Here is a 14,965-nt window from a genome sequence, read left to right on the forward strand (position 1 = left end):
CAGACATGTGATCATGACTACACCACCAGGAAGAGAACAGGAAAATTCCGTGCAGAGCTTGAAAAAAGAAGAAAGAAATTGAAGAGATTGCACTCTTCTGGGGGAGGGAAGGCACATTAACTAAAAATTGGCTAAAATAGTTGTTCCCATACCCCTATCACGTTCTGAAATAACATAAAAACAGGATTATAATCTTTGTCTGTAGGAAAAGCAAATAAACTAAAAACAACAAACCCACACATAAATTTCTAGGAGTGTTTCTAAATGCTTTCTGAGCACTAAATCTGTCGTACTAAGGTTTTGTGAAATGCTTATTCTTTGATTTATATCATATATCTACTGTCTTTAGAAAGCAGTGATCTTCTCCATAGCAATTCAAAATTATTTCTCAAGACAAAGCTTAATTACACAGTTTACATTCTTAATATTTTGTTTGTTTGTTTGTTTCTTCAAATCACCTTAGTGTTTATTCTGGGATTAGGGAAACGAAGAGGTCTCATCCAATTTGAATAATCATACACTAAGTAAACAAATTGGAAAAAAGCGTCTAACACATTTTCTCTACTTTTTGAAAATAATTAAAAATGTTGAATATTATTTCTGTTCCAGTGGATTGCTGGGAAGAACAGGGAAAACAGCCACAAAAGGTAGCTACTGAAGGAATTTAAATCAAATTATTATATTGCTTTTAATATTCCATAAGCATATTGATAACTTGGAGAACACAGTACAGATATCAGACCATTCCCTCCCTTTCCTCACACTATTTTAAACTTCTGAGTCATAGTTAAAATACATGTTTTCATTATATACATATCAATATATATGCCTCAGTGTACAAATAACAATGGTTATATTGGGGGTGAAGGCACTTTAATTTTCACCACAGTCTAGCAAAGTTATTATTTGTTGAACCAATAAATAGAAGAATCAGAAGATAAAGTAATGCTCCAAACTTTACAAAGAAAATCAATGACAAAATTAGAATTGTCTTCATAACCAGGGAGTCAGATCGGCCTAGGTTCTAACCCTAAGATTTCACACTTACCTACAGCTGTTTGATTCTGAGGCAATTAACTTTCCTGAAACTCAGTTTTTGTTGCTGTTTGTGGCCAATCAAGATATGACCTTCGGGATCGCAGTTTCTTGACCAGGAATTGAACCCATCCATGAGAAGGAAATGGCAACCCACTCCAGTATTCTTTCGTGCCTAGAGAATCCCATGAAGAGAGGAGCCTGGTTGGCTACTGTTCATGGTGTCACAGAGAGTCAGACACGACTGAGTGATTAAGTGAAAAAACAAAAAATGCACCCTACATTGGGAGTTTGGAGTCTTAATCACTGGACTGCCAAGGAAGTCCCCTGAATCTTAATTTCTTAGTGTCTAAAATGAGTTGTTATATAGAGATTAGTAGTTGAAATAATTCCAGTTCTGTCCTGTTTCTTGCCTGTTATGTCATTAATGTGGTCCTTCCTGTAAAACTTATTTCAATAGTGAATTTAGTACAAAAATTTTGGGAAGTACAATGTTCTAAGCACTGTGTTGCATGGAAGGGAGGGGCAAAAATTATTCCAGGGAAATCTGTAAAATCAGATGAGTACCAAGAATCATCTGTAGACAGACTGATATTTCACATGTAAATGGGCTTCCCTGGTGGCTCAGCTGGTAAAGAATCTACCTGCAGTGTAGGAGACCTGGGTTCAATTCCCGGGTTGGGTAGATCCCCCAGAGAAAGGAAAGGCTACCCACTCCACTATTCTGGCCTAGAGAATTCCATGGACTGTATTCCATGGTGTCGCAAAGAGTCGGACATGACTGAGTGACTTTCACTCACTCACATGTAAATACTGCTGTTTTCCAACACAGGAAGATGCGATTGCTATTAATAAAGTAGAAATTGATTTGAGGGCATTAGTAAAATCCTAGCATTTCAGTATATGTTTCAGTCTACAAAAAATGGCCGACTGCTCCTAATGCATGGGGTCCAGTTTCAATCCCTGGTCAGGGTATTAGATCCCACATGCTGCAACTAAGAGTTCACATGCTGTAACTAAAGGTCCTGCATGCTGCAACTAAAAAGGAAAAAGGCCCTGCATGCCCAGCTAAGACACAACTGGCACACAACTGGCACAACCTAATTAAAGCAGATAGTATGGAGAGTTCGTGTGTATCCCTCACTGAGTTGCCTCTATTATTAACATCTTGCATTTACTATGATGTGTTTGTTACAACTAATGAACCTACCTAGGTTCGTTATTATTAACTACACACTTTATATGGGGTTCACTAGTTTTTCCCTAGCATCCTTCTGTTCCAGGATCCCATCCTGGATACTACATTAATTAGTCATCATTCTCCTTAGCATTCTCTGTTCCTTTGAGGAATACTCTTCAACTGGGATATCGCTAATGTTTTTGCCATGATTAAATAGGAGTAATGGGTTCTCAGGAGGAAGACCACTGAAGTGTCATTTTCATCACATCATATCCAAGGTAGATGCTATCAACCTGACTTATCACTGATGGTGTTACCCTTAATCAAACCTGCCTGAGGCAGTACTTGCCAGATTTCTCCACTGTGAAGTTACTTTTTATCCTCTTATGCTCTACTCTTTTGGAAAAAAGTCACTGAGTGCAGCTCACACTCAAGGGGTATTTAAGCTCCATCTCCTGGAAGGGAGAGTAGTTAGATAAATTATTTGAAATTATTTTAGGGGACTTCCCTGGTGGCCTAATGGTTAAGAATCTGCCTTGCAGTACAGGGGACATGGGTTCAATCCCTGGTCAGGGAACTAAGATCCCAAATGCCACAGAGCAACTAAGTCTGAGTGCTGCAACTACTGAACGTGCAGGCTTAACAGTCCATTCTCCAAAACAAGAAGCCGGCATCGTGAGATGCCCACACATTGCAATGAAGAGTAACCCCTACTTGTCACAACGAGACAAAGCCCAAGACCAGCAACAGAGACCCAGTGTAGCCAAAAATAGATAAGAGCTTGAGTTAAAAATAATTCTATGAGGTTTTCCTTTCATTCATTCTTTCATCTTTATATATATGTCAGTATAGACCCACAGATACTAATTTTATACTTTGCATTACAATCTATACAACTTATTTTGTTGTTCAAATTGTTCTTTCTTAGGCCACCGGGAGCACTTTCAGGTTGGCTCCTGTATCCCTTTGACATACCTCTATTCTATTTATTTATTTGCTGACTTGTGGGATCCTAGTTCTTTGACCCGGAATCAAACCTATTCTCCCTGCAGTGAAAGTACAGTGTCCCAACCCCCACTGGATTGCCAGGGAAGCCCCCTTATTCTTTTTATTTTTTTGAGACTGTCTTACTTTCTTCTATTAGAAGATCCTGAAGGCTTATCTGGTATTTTCTTTACCTTTGCCCCAGAAGTGACCATTTCTCTAGGGAACCCAGTTCCTTTTATTATTGGGGAATGTTATTTAACTTCCACATTCCTCAAATTTCCATTTCCTCTTGTTATTGAAATGGAATCTTATTCCATTGTGATTGAAGGACACACTTTGTATGATTCCAAGCCTTTATATTTATTGAGACTTGTTTTATGGCCTAACATATGATCTATTCTGGAAAATGCTCCATGTGCACTTGAAAAGGACATGCTGTTTACTGCTATTGGACTCCCAGATCTAGAAAACAAATTAGAGGTGGTTATCAGTGGGAAGAGGAAGTGGGGAGGGGCAATAATTTGGTTGATAAATGGTAGGTCATGATGATAAGAACTATAAGCTTCAACAGAAAAGTGAAAAGTTTCCAAAACTGTAGGTGTTTGAACATAAATGTGGTTGAGGAAATCAGAATTTGTCTAAAAATGTTTTTAACAAAGGCAGTGTTTCAGAGCTTCTATTAAGTCCAGGAAACATGAGTAAAACTTAAACACAAAGTAGTTGAGTGCCATGAAACTAATTTAAAAATAGAATTTCCTCCAAAATTTTATTTAAAACTTATATTATAATTTGACTACCTTTTTATAGTTATTTTCTTTTTTCCAACAAGTAAGGTGCTTAGTATTCATGTACACTTTGAATGCCAGTCAGCGTTCTGTTTCTAAGTATTTACATTTTTAAAGAACTAAGTTGGCATTTATTAGTGAGTAGCATTGTTTTGCAGAGAAGGCAATGGCAACCCACTCCAGTTCCCTTGCCTGGAAAATCCCATGGATGGAGGAGCCTGGTAGGCTGCAGTCCATGGGGTATTGAAGAGTCGGACACGACTGAGCGACTTCACTTTCACTTTTCACTTTCATGCATTGGAGAAGGAAATGGCAACCCACTCCAGTGTTCTTGCCTGGAGAATCCCAGGGACGGCAGAGCCTGGGGGGCTGCTGTCTGTGGGGTCACACAGAGTCGGACACGACTGAAGTGACTTAGCAGCAGCAGCAGCAGCAGCATTGTTCTGAGGCAGCAGTCATAAGCAAAAGCCAAGTGGGTTCTTTTATATTAACAGCTACAGAATACAGGAGTCAACTTTCTGTTGTCTGTAGCACAGGAGACTGTAAACAAGCTATGACTATTATAGAGGGACAGATAAGCATCATTCCCAGGCACACCCATGGGCAGGTTTAATGACTAAACTATTTGAACAAGGGAGGTTTATGATTTCCCTACATTCACGTGATAAATGGAACCAAGGTTAGAATTCAGAAAGATGTCTACTGTGTCCTCAGGAACGAACCTGATGTTACTGCAAGGAATATAGTGAGACAAAGAGAAAGTAAAGTCGCTCAGTTGTGTCCGACTCTTTGCGACTTCATGGACAGTAGCCCTACCAGGCTCCTCCATCCATGGGATTTTCCAGGCAAGAATACTGGAGTGGGTTGCCATTTCCTTCTCCAGGAGATCTTCCCGACCCAGGGATTGAACCTGGGTCTCCAAGCATTATAGGCAGATGCTTTACCATCTGAGCCACCAGGGAAGTCCATATGGTGAGACAGGGGATTATCAAATGGGATTGTTTTTTCTGTATTATTTTATTGTTTATAAAAAAGGTTCTATTCATACACTAAATTGATGATTAAAAACTAAAAAAGTTTTAAAACAGATATGAATAGTTTAGAAATATGAATTTAGATTTATGAGGTACCTCTGGGAGTATTTGATTTCTATTTAAACAGCTTATTTGCTTGCCATTATTAAGGAGCATATAAAGCCATACTAGGGATCCTAATGGAATGTAATTGAAATTAGAGAAGGATAAATTATTTGGCTCATTTGAAAAACACCCTGCTGGATAGTGCACAGAGCTCTGCCTGAAAGCTGCAGCTCAGGACCAGCCATTAGATTGACCAGGATGCCAAAATTTGTGCAAGCCCATTTACTGGGTAAAGAAAGGCAAGTTGCTTAAACTTTACCTGCCTCAAATTTTCTCTCAGCAGTTCAGGAGGAAGTTAAGCCTGCCCTTTTCTTTTCTTCTTTTGGAAAGATATACCCATCTTCTTGGGGCTTCCCCCTAGGGCACTAGTGGTAAAGAACCTGCCTGCCAATGCAGAAGACATGAGGGACTCAGGTTTGATCCCAAGTGGGGAATATCCCTTGCAGGAGGGCATGGCAGTCTACTCCAGTATTCTTGCCTGGAGAAGCAGAGCCTGGTGGGCTACAGTCCATGGGACTGCAAAGAGTTGGACATGACTGAAGCAACTTAGCAGTCATACACTCATGTTCTTGGATTAAAAGAATATCTTCAAAATGATACAACTCAAGGTAATCCACAGATCCAATACAATTCCCATCAAATAAGTCTGCATTTTTCTTATAGAAATGAAACCAAAATTAATTTTAAGGAGAGAGAGAAAAAAAGAGAGACATCTTCAAAAACAAACTCTAGATTAGACTCTCAGAGTAGAGGCATATGGATCATTCATGAGACTCTCTCCTCTCCCTGGTACCTAGCTTTGGAGCTGGCCTGCCACATAGTAGCTGTTGAACTGAATTTTGGATTTCTTTTTTTTTTTTTAACATTTAAAAAAATTTTATATTGGAGCATAATTGATTAACAATGTTGTGTTAGTTTCAAGTGTATGGCAAAGTGGTTCCGTTATACATGTTCATATATTTATTCTTTTTCAAATTGTTTTCCCATTTAGGTTATTACAGAATACTTTATTTATTTATTTGTGGCTGAGCTGGGTCTTCCTTGCTATACAAGGGCTTTCTCTAGTTACGGAGAGTGGGGGCTACTCTCTAGCTGCAGTGTGATGGCTTCTCATTGTGGTGGCTTCTCTTGTGGAGTACGGGCTCTAGAGTGTGCAGGCTTCAGTAGTGGCAGTGTGTGTTGACTCAGTAGTTGTGGCCCATGAGCTTATTAGTTGCACCTTGGCACATGGGATTTTCCCAGACCAGGGATCAAATCGGCATCCTCTGCTTTGCAAGGCAGATTCCTAACCACTGGACCACCACGAAAGCCTGTATTATAGAATATTGAGCAATGTTCTCTGTGCTGTATAGTAGGTCCTTGTAGGTTATCTATTTAAAAAAATTTTTTTTTAAGTTTAATTGGAGGATAATTGCTTTACAATCTTGTGTTGGTTTCTGCTGTACAACCATATTAGTTAGCTATAAGTCTACATATATCTGTTCCTTCATGAACATTGACTCCAGCAGATCTTGATAGCCTCATCTCTGCAATCTCCTTTCCTCTTACATATCTATTTCTATATCAAATTGCTTGCCCTGGGATTAATCTATGCACTCTACCCAAAATGCCTGTTCCCACCTTATGGAACTGCTGGATATTTGTGTGTGTGTGTGTGTGTGTGTGTGTGTGTGTGTGTATGTGTATTTTTGGACTGACTTAAATGTCATCTCTGGATGACAGCTCTGGGAGCTCATCTCTGGAGTTCCCTCTGATTGTCTCCTGGGCAGAGTTATTGCTCTCTCCTTGTGTTCCTAAGCGTTTTATATATATCTTTTCCTTTTGTATTTTATAGTTTATAATTTTTACATTGGTCTCCTCACTGGCTAGAATTCCTTGCTAAAAATTATGATTAAAAACTGTATCCTAAATATTAATACTATTATTGCTTAGAGGTCAAAAAGTGCAGACTTACCCAAGTTTCTTGAGAGGGCTCCAAAGGCACAAACTTGTAGCTATAACATAAATTAGTTCTTGGAATGTCGTGTGCAGCATTGTGACCATAGTTAATAATAATATATTGAATATTTGAAAGTTGCTAAGAGAGTAGATCTTCAAACTTCCACCACACTGGAGAAAAAAAAAAAAAAACATTTTGTAACTATGTTTGGTGATAGATTAACTAGACTTTTTGTGGTAGGTCATTTCCTAATATATACGAATATTGGATCGTTATGTTGTAAACCTGAAAGTAATATATCAATTATACCTAAAAAAAAGGCAGAAAAAAGTAGGCAATCTGGCAAGAAAGTTAAGCAAAACCCTTGTATAATAAACAAAAAGAAAAGAAAAAGAAACAACTCTGTAGACCTGGGAGCTGCCTAGCCATTGTTTATCCTCATCTCCTTGAGAACAAGAGATACATGTTAGGATGGGTTAATTTATTTTATATTTAAGCAAAACACCCCATAGTTTGCTGAGTTTTTTAAAAATTCTATAACTTTGAGAGAGAGGAATTCTTTCCTACCTATGATAAAATCCATGCTTTCTAGTAAAAGCAAAGGAAATACCCAGAATGTGAGCAGTTTATCTCCACAGCATGAAGATACAGAAGATTCTTCACACCCCCGACACCATTTTTCTATATTTTATAGGTTTTCAGTAAAGAGAAAGTATTATTCTTATAATAAAAAGCTTAATTTTAACAAATCTATATCATGAGCTCTAAAAAGTCTCCAATTGCAGATTTATAAAATAACACAAAATTAAAACATGAGGTTCCTTTCACTATGTTAAGTCCAAAAAAATTTATTGCTGATTTGCATGGTTATGATTCATTTTTTGATTTTCCAAGTTTCTTATGATGGGCATTTTTTTATTAGAAAAAATGCATCATTTTTAAAAGGACAGTAATATTCATTGGTTAACTGTCAGCAACATATATGCTCTTCGGAAGTTTTGCATACTTCATTAACACATAGCTTATGCTAGTTTTGGCTACTCTAAGAATATAACTATGTTAAGTATATGTACACTATGAAAAGAAAATATTCTATTCATCCAGTATTTTAAAGCAAATACAATCTAGAGGCTTAAAATAAATCAAAGAATTACTTACCTTTAAATGCAGGTGTATTAGAATAATTACTTGACTTTGTACTTGGGAAATGTTAGTTGTTTCTTTGCATCAAGTAAAACATTAACTTTTGATTTTTTTTGCAGCAATAAGAAGGAAAGCAGTCTACCAACAGTTTTGAGAGTTTACAGAAACAGCTTACAAAGAAAATGAAGCTCCCTATTTTCATAGCAGATGCATTCACAACAAAAGCATTTCGTGGGAATCCTGCTGCTGTTTGCCTCCTAGAAAATGTAAGTAGTATTTTGCTTTGAAGTACAGTGCCTGAAATCCTCGATGCTTGTAGAACCAAGTTTTACTTAAAAAAAAAAAAGAGAGAGAAGAAAAAAATCAGACCCACTTGTTTGTTTACTTTCCTGGGTTGTGTTCTCTGTCAAATGGTATTAACAGTGTTCATGTCTGCAAGTTGATTTTAACCAGATTATATGATAAGACTGCTTATATCTGGATGGATGCGCATGTCTAGGAAATTAAGATTTATGTAAAGAAAAACTGCTGCTGCTGCTGCTAAGACACTTCATGTCGTGTCCGACTCTGTGCAACCCCATAGACGGCAGCCCACCAGGCTCCCCCGTCCCTGGGATTCTCCAGGCAAGAACGCTGGAGTGGGTTGCCATTTCCTTTTCCAATGCATGAAAGTGAAAAGTAAAAGTGAAGTCGCTCAGTCGTATCTGACTCTTAGCGACCCCATGGACTGCAGCCTACCAGGCTCCTCCGTCCATAGGATTTTCCAGGCAAGAGTACTGGAGTTGGGGTGCCATTGCCTTCTCCGGAAAAGAAGAACTAAGCCAATTAAAAAAAAAAAAAAACCAAACCAAAAACAGGAGTAGGTGGCACTTCCCTGGTAGTTCAGTGGTTGAGACTTCCAGTGCAGGGGGCACAGATTCTATCCCTGGACCAAAAAAGAAAAAAAAAAGAAAACTCATCCATTGTAGCCGCTGGATTTTCATTTAGTTAGCACCAAATGTGGAAGACAGTGAAATTAGATGAGTTTTATGTGACTGAACGTGACTGATACTACATTTAGCATAAAAGATTCTAGCTGTATATTTTTAACCTTACCTATAGTTCAGAGAATTAGAAATTCTTTTCTGGACCAAAAAGATGAGATATTTTGCAAGGAATTAAGTAATTTAGTAGAAAGATAGAAAGGAATTAAGCTGTAACATAGTGAGAACTCAGTTTACTGAAAATCTCAATTTAAACACAGCTCTTTGAGGACTTCCCTGGTGGTCCAGTGATTAAGACTCCAGCTTTCACTGTAGGGGACATGGGTTCAATCACTATTTGTGGGAGTTCCACATGCTACATGGTGCAATGAGGGGGGAAAAAGGCTCTCTGGTTCGATAAGTATTAACAGAATAGTTAAATATTCCTTGACCTTAGCTGCTTTGTGTTGTTACCTACGTATTAGGAAACAAGTCACTGTACCCTTCCACTCAGAGCAGTTAGTACAAGAGTAGAGTATCTGAGAATTATGTCAACTACGCAGTAAGCAGTTGATGATCTTGAGTAAGTCTTATTAAGTTGGGGCCTTCAAGGGCAGTAAACATCAAGCTGGTTGCAGATCAAAATCACCCGAGGTGGTTTAAAAATTCCTATGCCCGACCAGTCACAACAGAATCTCTAGAGGGTGAGAGCCAAGCAGCACTGGTTTTTAAAGCTCTCCATGGGATTCTAGTGTAAATCAACAAGCAGAATAGCTGCAGTTTTACTGAGACCGGTGAATGTTGTTAATCGAGTCCTTGTATATTTTATTTTCTCCCTCAAATAAAGCAGCAATATGGTGATCAAAGTCCCCATCTTACCTTAACAATGCATTTATTATGCAACCCTGTGGCTGGCATTTTCCAACCACACAGTGCAGAAAGTAATAACATTAATAGACTATCAAGTAACATAAGAACTTGGGAATAATAGTGAGACAATAGCTAACAGCCAGATTCTAAATCCTGAACTTTCTTTAGAAGCAATATGACACACAGAGCTTCACATCAAGGGCTTGTGGGATTGACTAAATCTACTTGTCAAAAGTCTTAGTGTAAAAAAAAAAAAGCCTTAGTGTATTTATCCCATATTCCCACGTAATATTCTAGAAGAGTTTTGAAAAAAGGTTTAAGTGATTTATGTACTCCATTTTTACCAGGAATTAATATTATTCTTCAATGTATTCCTTCTCACCTCTAGTATTAAACTAAACTAAACTAGTAAACTAGTAAACTAGTAATACTAAACTAGTACTAAACTCCAGACTTAGGATCTCTCTCTCTCTTTCACTCTATTAAAATATATTTTGCATGTTATTTATATATTTGGAAAAACTAGGAAATACAAATTTAAACAAAAAACTTAGCATAGTTCAAAGCAATATGCTTCAGTACGAAAGGAAGAAAAGGAAGTCTGCGATCAGGGATGCTCTCTCGAGTATCTCAGTTCATTTCTGTGCCTTAGACCTGTGAGACGAGGCTGGTTTGATGGTTGGTCCAGGACAACTGAATACGTATTTAAAGATTGGTTTGCTAGTTTTCTATTCTGTAGACTTGAGGATCTCCTTTCCTGAAGGTTAACTTAACACTTTCTCCAGTGCATAATCAATAAACATTAAAATAAAATGAAAAGAGAAACTGTTGTTCCACCCTTTGAATTTTTTTACCCACAGCTAGAGACAGTGGCACTTGAAGCACCTAGAAAGAACACAAGTGAACTCAGGAAATATCAGAGACAGATAAGGACTAAGCCTTATAATGCTGACCACAACTCAGTAGGCATTTAGCCTGTCATTATGTATGCTACAAATGTTTGTTGACACCTGCTGTGGGCCAGGCTCTGGGGTAGGGACGGGAGGTACCAATAAGTTTGCTTTTCCTTGAGGTGCTCAGAGTCTAGCAGTGGAAATAGACGCATAAACCTGATCATTTTCCCATAGTCACCACAGAAGCTGAAAGACCAGGTACCAGGTCCTCTGGGGACCAGAGCATGGAGCAACTTGCATTTTTATGGGTGAGAAAATACTTCAGATTTTAAGTTCAGGGTTTCAAAGGAATATTCTTTTTCATTTTGTTTTGTTTAAAATTATTTCAATTTGACTGAGATGATACTATGAAAAACTTGGTAGACAGACTAAATACTAGGTAATTGTACTTTGAACTTTTAAAATACTTGATAAGAGACTGCTGGAAGAAAAGGAAAACTTTCTGGGTAACAACATTCCCAGAACTTCTACAATATTCTCAAGTGTTTTGTCATGGCCCTTCTAGATAAGTCTATTTTTCAAATCTTCACTTGAGGAACACTGTGAAAGTGAAGTAAAGGTGTTAGTGGCACAGTCATGTCTGACTCTTTGCGACCCCATGAACTATAGCTCTCCAGGCTCCTCTGTCCATGAAATTCTCCAGGCAAGAATACTGAAGTGGGTAGTCATTCCCTTCTCCAGGGTATCTTCGAATCCAGGGATCAAACCCAGGTCTCCTGCATTGAAGGCAGATTCTTTACTGTCTGAGCCACCAGGGAAACCCTAGACAAGACTTTTTAAATCTCCACATGAGGAACATTGTGTATTAGGTGAAAGCAAAAACAGATTAAGGGCTAAATATAAGTAATATGAAACAGATATTTGAAAAAAAAATATTTAAAACTTTAAAAAGCTGATGGCTGTTCTCAGATGCCTGACAGTTTTATAGTAACGACTGTATGTGGTGGTTTAGTCGCTAAGTCATGTCTGACTCTTGCGACCCCATGGACTGTAGCCTGCCAGACTCCTTTGTCCATGGGATTCTACAGGCAAGAATACTGGAGTGAGTTGCCACTTAGACATAGAAAATATGTAGAAACAATATTTTAAAAAATGAAATAAATACATTACAATGACAGCTGTGTTAAAAGCTATAGGAATTCCTGATCAGCTATTCGAATAGGTCATCAGGCTGTGGTCGTGATAAAAGGTGGTTTATTTTCCTGTAAACCTGATTTACTAGTTAGTGAAAATAACATACCAACAAAAGTAAGGAGCTCATTGTTATTCTCCCTCATATTCTAACAAAACCTTAAGATTTTTTTTGTGTGTGTGTATATATGTATGTGTGCTTTTAGGGCAGAGCTTCTCAAATGTGTAATTAACATTTTGGACTGGGAAGTTCTTTATTGTGTGAGCTGTCATGTCTGTTATAAAATGTTTGGCAGGTCCTGGGCTTTGACCCACTAAATGACACTAGTCTTCCCCTACTCCCCCAGCCATGACAATCAAAAATTGCCCCCAGTTGAGAACCATTGTTTCAAAAGATACCTTCTCTAAAGAGAGGTTTATTCTGAAGTTTTCCTGTTTAAATTATCCATAAAAACAACTTCAAGGCCCAGTGTATACATTTATTCCACTTCAACTGGCATTTCCTGGCTGTCTACCATGAGTGGGACACTGCTAGGATCAAATGTGATGCTCATATCTGTGCATTTTTATTCTTTTAAATGCTGATAATCATTTCCAGTGACAGCAAGGAGGATTGGCTTCACACTTTTAAGTAGGAATGCTTAGTTTTAGTTCCTAAACTACTTGCTTTTCTGGTTTTCCTGGGTAAAGTTAGGTATAACCAAAAGCCACTTTTACAGCTTGGTAGGTTATGTATTTAAATGAAAAATTGTATATAGCAATTCTGAGTTCAATCCATGCTTTAACTCACATGCAGTGGCCCTTTCTACGCTTGGCATCCTTTCTTAGAGAGAATTACTGACTCTGTGACCACACTGGGTCAGAGACTCCTGGGGTTTCTAGAGAGTTGCAACCTTGTATCTCAGTTTTATGCTCAAAAGAAGGACGCAGAGTGCAGATAAGATTCTTCCAGGACACTGAAGCGTTTTTCTTTGCCAAGTATTTGAAGGAGGAGAGCAATGCAAAGGAAGAGGAAATGCTAGTGTGGTAATCTCTGCTTCCCAAGTACCCTCACTGACTTCTAGAACAACACTCTCAGCTGGGGGCAGGGATTTCAGGCAAGTTCAGCCAGACACATACTGTGCTAATTGGTTTTCATATGTTATTTCACCCTTACAACCACTTTATGAGTAGGTTTTATTATTAATCCCCGTTTTACAGATGAGAAGACAGAGGCAGAGACAGGTTAAGCAATTTATCTAAGTGGCTGACCAGAATCCCACCCCAGGTCTGCCTGACTGCAGGGTCCATGCTTTTAACCCACTATATTCACTACTGGTGCTTCCCAGGTGGCACAGTGGGAAAGAATCTGCCTGCCAATGCAGAAGACGCAAGAGACGCGGGTTCGATCCCTGGGTCAGGAAGATCTTCTGGAGGAGGAAATGGCAACCCACTCTAGTATTCTTGTCTGGAAAATTCTGTGGTCAGAAGAACCTGGCAGGCTCCAGTCCATGGGGTCACAAAGAGTGAGACACGACTGGGCATGCACACGCACTCACTACTGGAATATTCACTACTAGATATTCTCCCACAGTGACCCTTCCTAGTTGGTAACATGCATCAGTCTTATAATTCACTCAGTGCCTGTCTTCCTCACTTCTGGACATTCTATGAGGTCTTAATCTCTTCTGACTTGTTCCAGCATCCAGGGCCTGGCACATGGGAGACACTATCTGTTGAGTGGAAGTGGAAATAGTATAATCAATTGTATTACGCAAACTCTTCTTCTAGGAGTTCTAGTAGAAGAAGCCAACAGTTATTTATGTGTTTATTTCTTAGTTTATTTTCGGCTGTACTGTGTCTTTATTGCTGTAAGCAGGCTTTCTCTAGCTGCAGCGAGCTGAGGCTGGCCACTCTCTAGTTGCGGTACCTGCGCTTCTCATTGAGGTAGCTTCTTTTGCTGCAGAGCACAAGCTCTAGGTGCAAGTGCTTCAGTAGTTGTGGCTTACTTGCTCCATGGCGTGTAGAATCTTCCTGGACCAGAGATCGAACCTGTGTTGCCTGCATTGGCAGGTGAATTCTTATCCACTGCGCCATTGGGAAAGTCTTGGCCAACGATTATGGATCTTTTGTTTTCATTGATGGGGTGGGATGGGCAGGGCATGCAATGCAAGTATGTGCTTTAGATTCTATGATGGAGCTGGAGAGACAAGGCATATAAGATCCATTGTTGTTCAGTTGCTAAGTCATGTCTGACTCTGCGTCCCCATGAACTGCAGCATGCCAGGCTTCTGTGTCCTTCAGTCGCTCCTGGAGTTTGCTCAGACTCATCTCCATTGAGTCGATGATGCTATCTAGCCATCTCATCCTCTGTCATCTCCTTCTCCTCCGCCCTCAGTCTTTCCCAGTGTCGGTCTTTTCCAACAAGTCAGCTCTTCACATCAGGTGGCCAAAGTATTTAGGAACAACTGAAGATGACTTGCAGCTTGAGTGCTGCACTGTGTGGACATAACTTTGCAATCGGAAACCCAGTGTCTCAGAAGGAATCTCCTGTTTCTTCCTGAGTGATTTAGAACTTTCTACATCCAAGTGCTTTTCCTTTGCTAGAAAGAAAGCAGAGGGACAAATGAACAAGACTGAGCAAGACTGTCCTGTTTAGGCTGTCATATTTCTAAACTGCCACAAGGTGGGAGTATTTTAAAACTTTACTGTGATTTTCTGATTATTAATCTTTCGTGAGCCATGTGGTTGATAGAACATCAGTGTCCCAACACAGTACATTGCAACTCAGAAAAACAAACATGGCTCTCTTTTTACTGCTGGAAACTTGACTCTTGTGAAATTGGCAAAGAGAAATGGATA

At 39.0% G+C, this 14,965-nt stretch overlaps 1 protein-coding gene across 13 annotated transcripts in view; it reads left to right on the forward strand.

Moving 5' to 3' along the window:
• PBLD (phenazine biosynthesis like protein domain containing) overlaps positions 1–14,965 on the forward strand; it is a 35,747-nt gene that overhangs the window by 3,718 nt on the left and 17,064 nt on the right. For all 13 annotated transcript variants that reach the window (XM_040242268.1, XM_040242275.1, XM_040242265.1 and 10 more), the window contains one exon: positions 8,328–8,474. In XM_040242268.1, the coding sequence (XP_040098202.1) occupies positions 8,391–8,474 (84 nt within the window). In that variant the 5' untranslated portion in view covers positions 8,328–8,390. The remainder of the gene's footprint in view (positions 1–8,327; positions 8,475–14,965) is intronic.

The sequence above is a fragment of the Oryx dammah genome, unplaced genomic scaffold, assembly GCF_014754425.2.
Source record: "Oryx dammah isolate SB20612 unplaced genomic scaffold, SCBI_Odam_1.1 HiC_scaffold_6, whole genome shotgun sequence".
NCBI lineage: Eukaryota > Metazoa > Chordata > Mammalia > Artiodactyla > Bovidae > Oryx > Oryx dammah.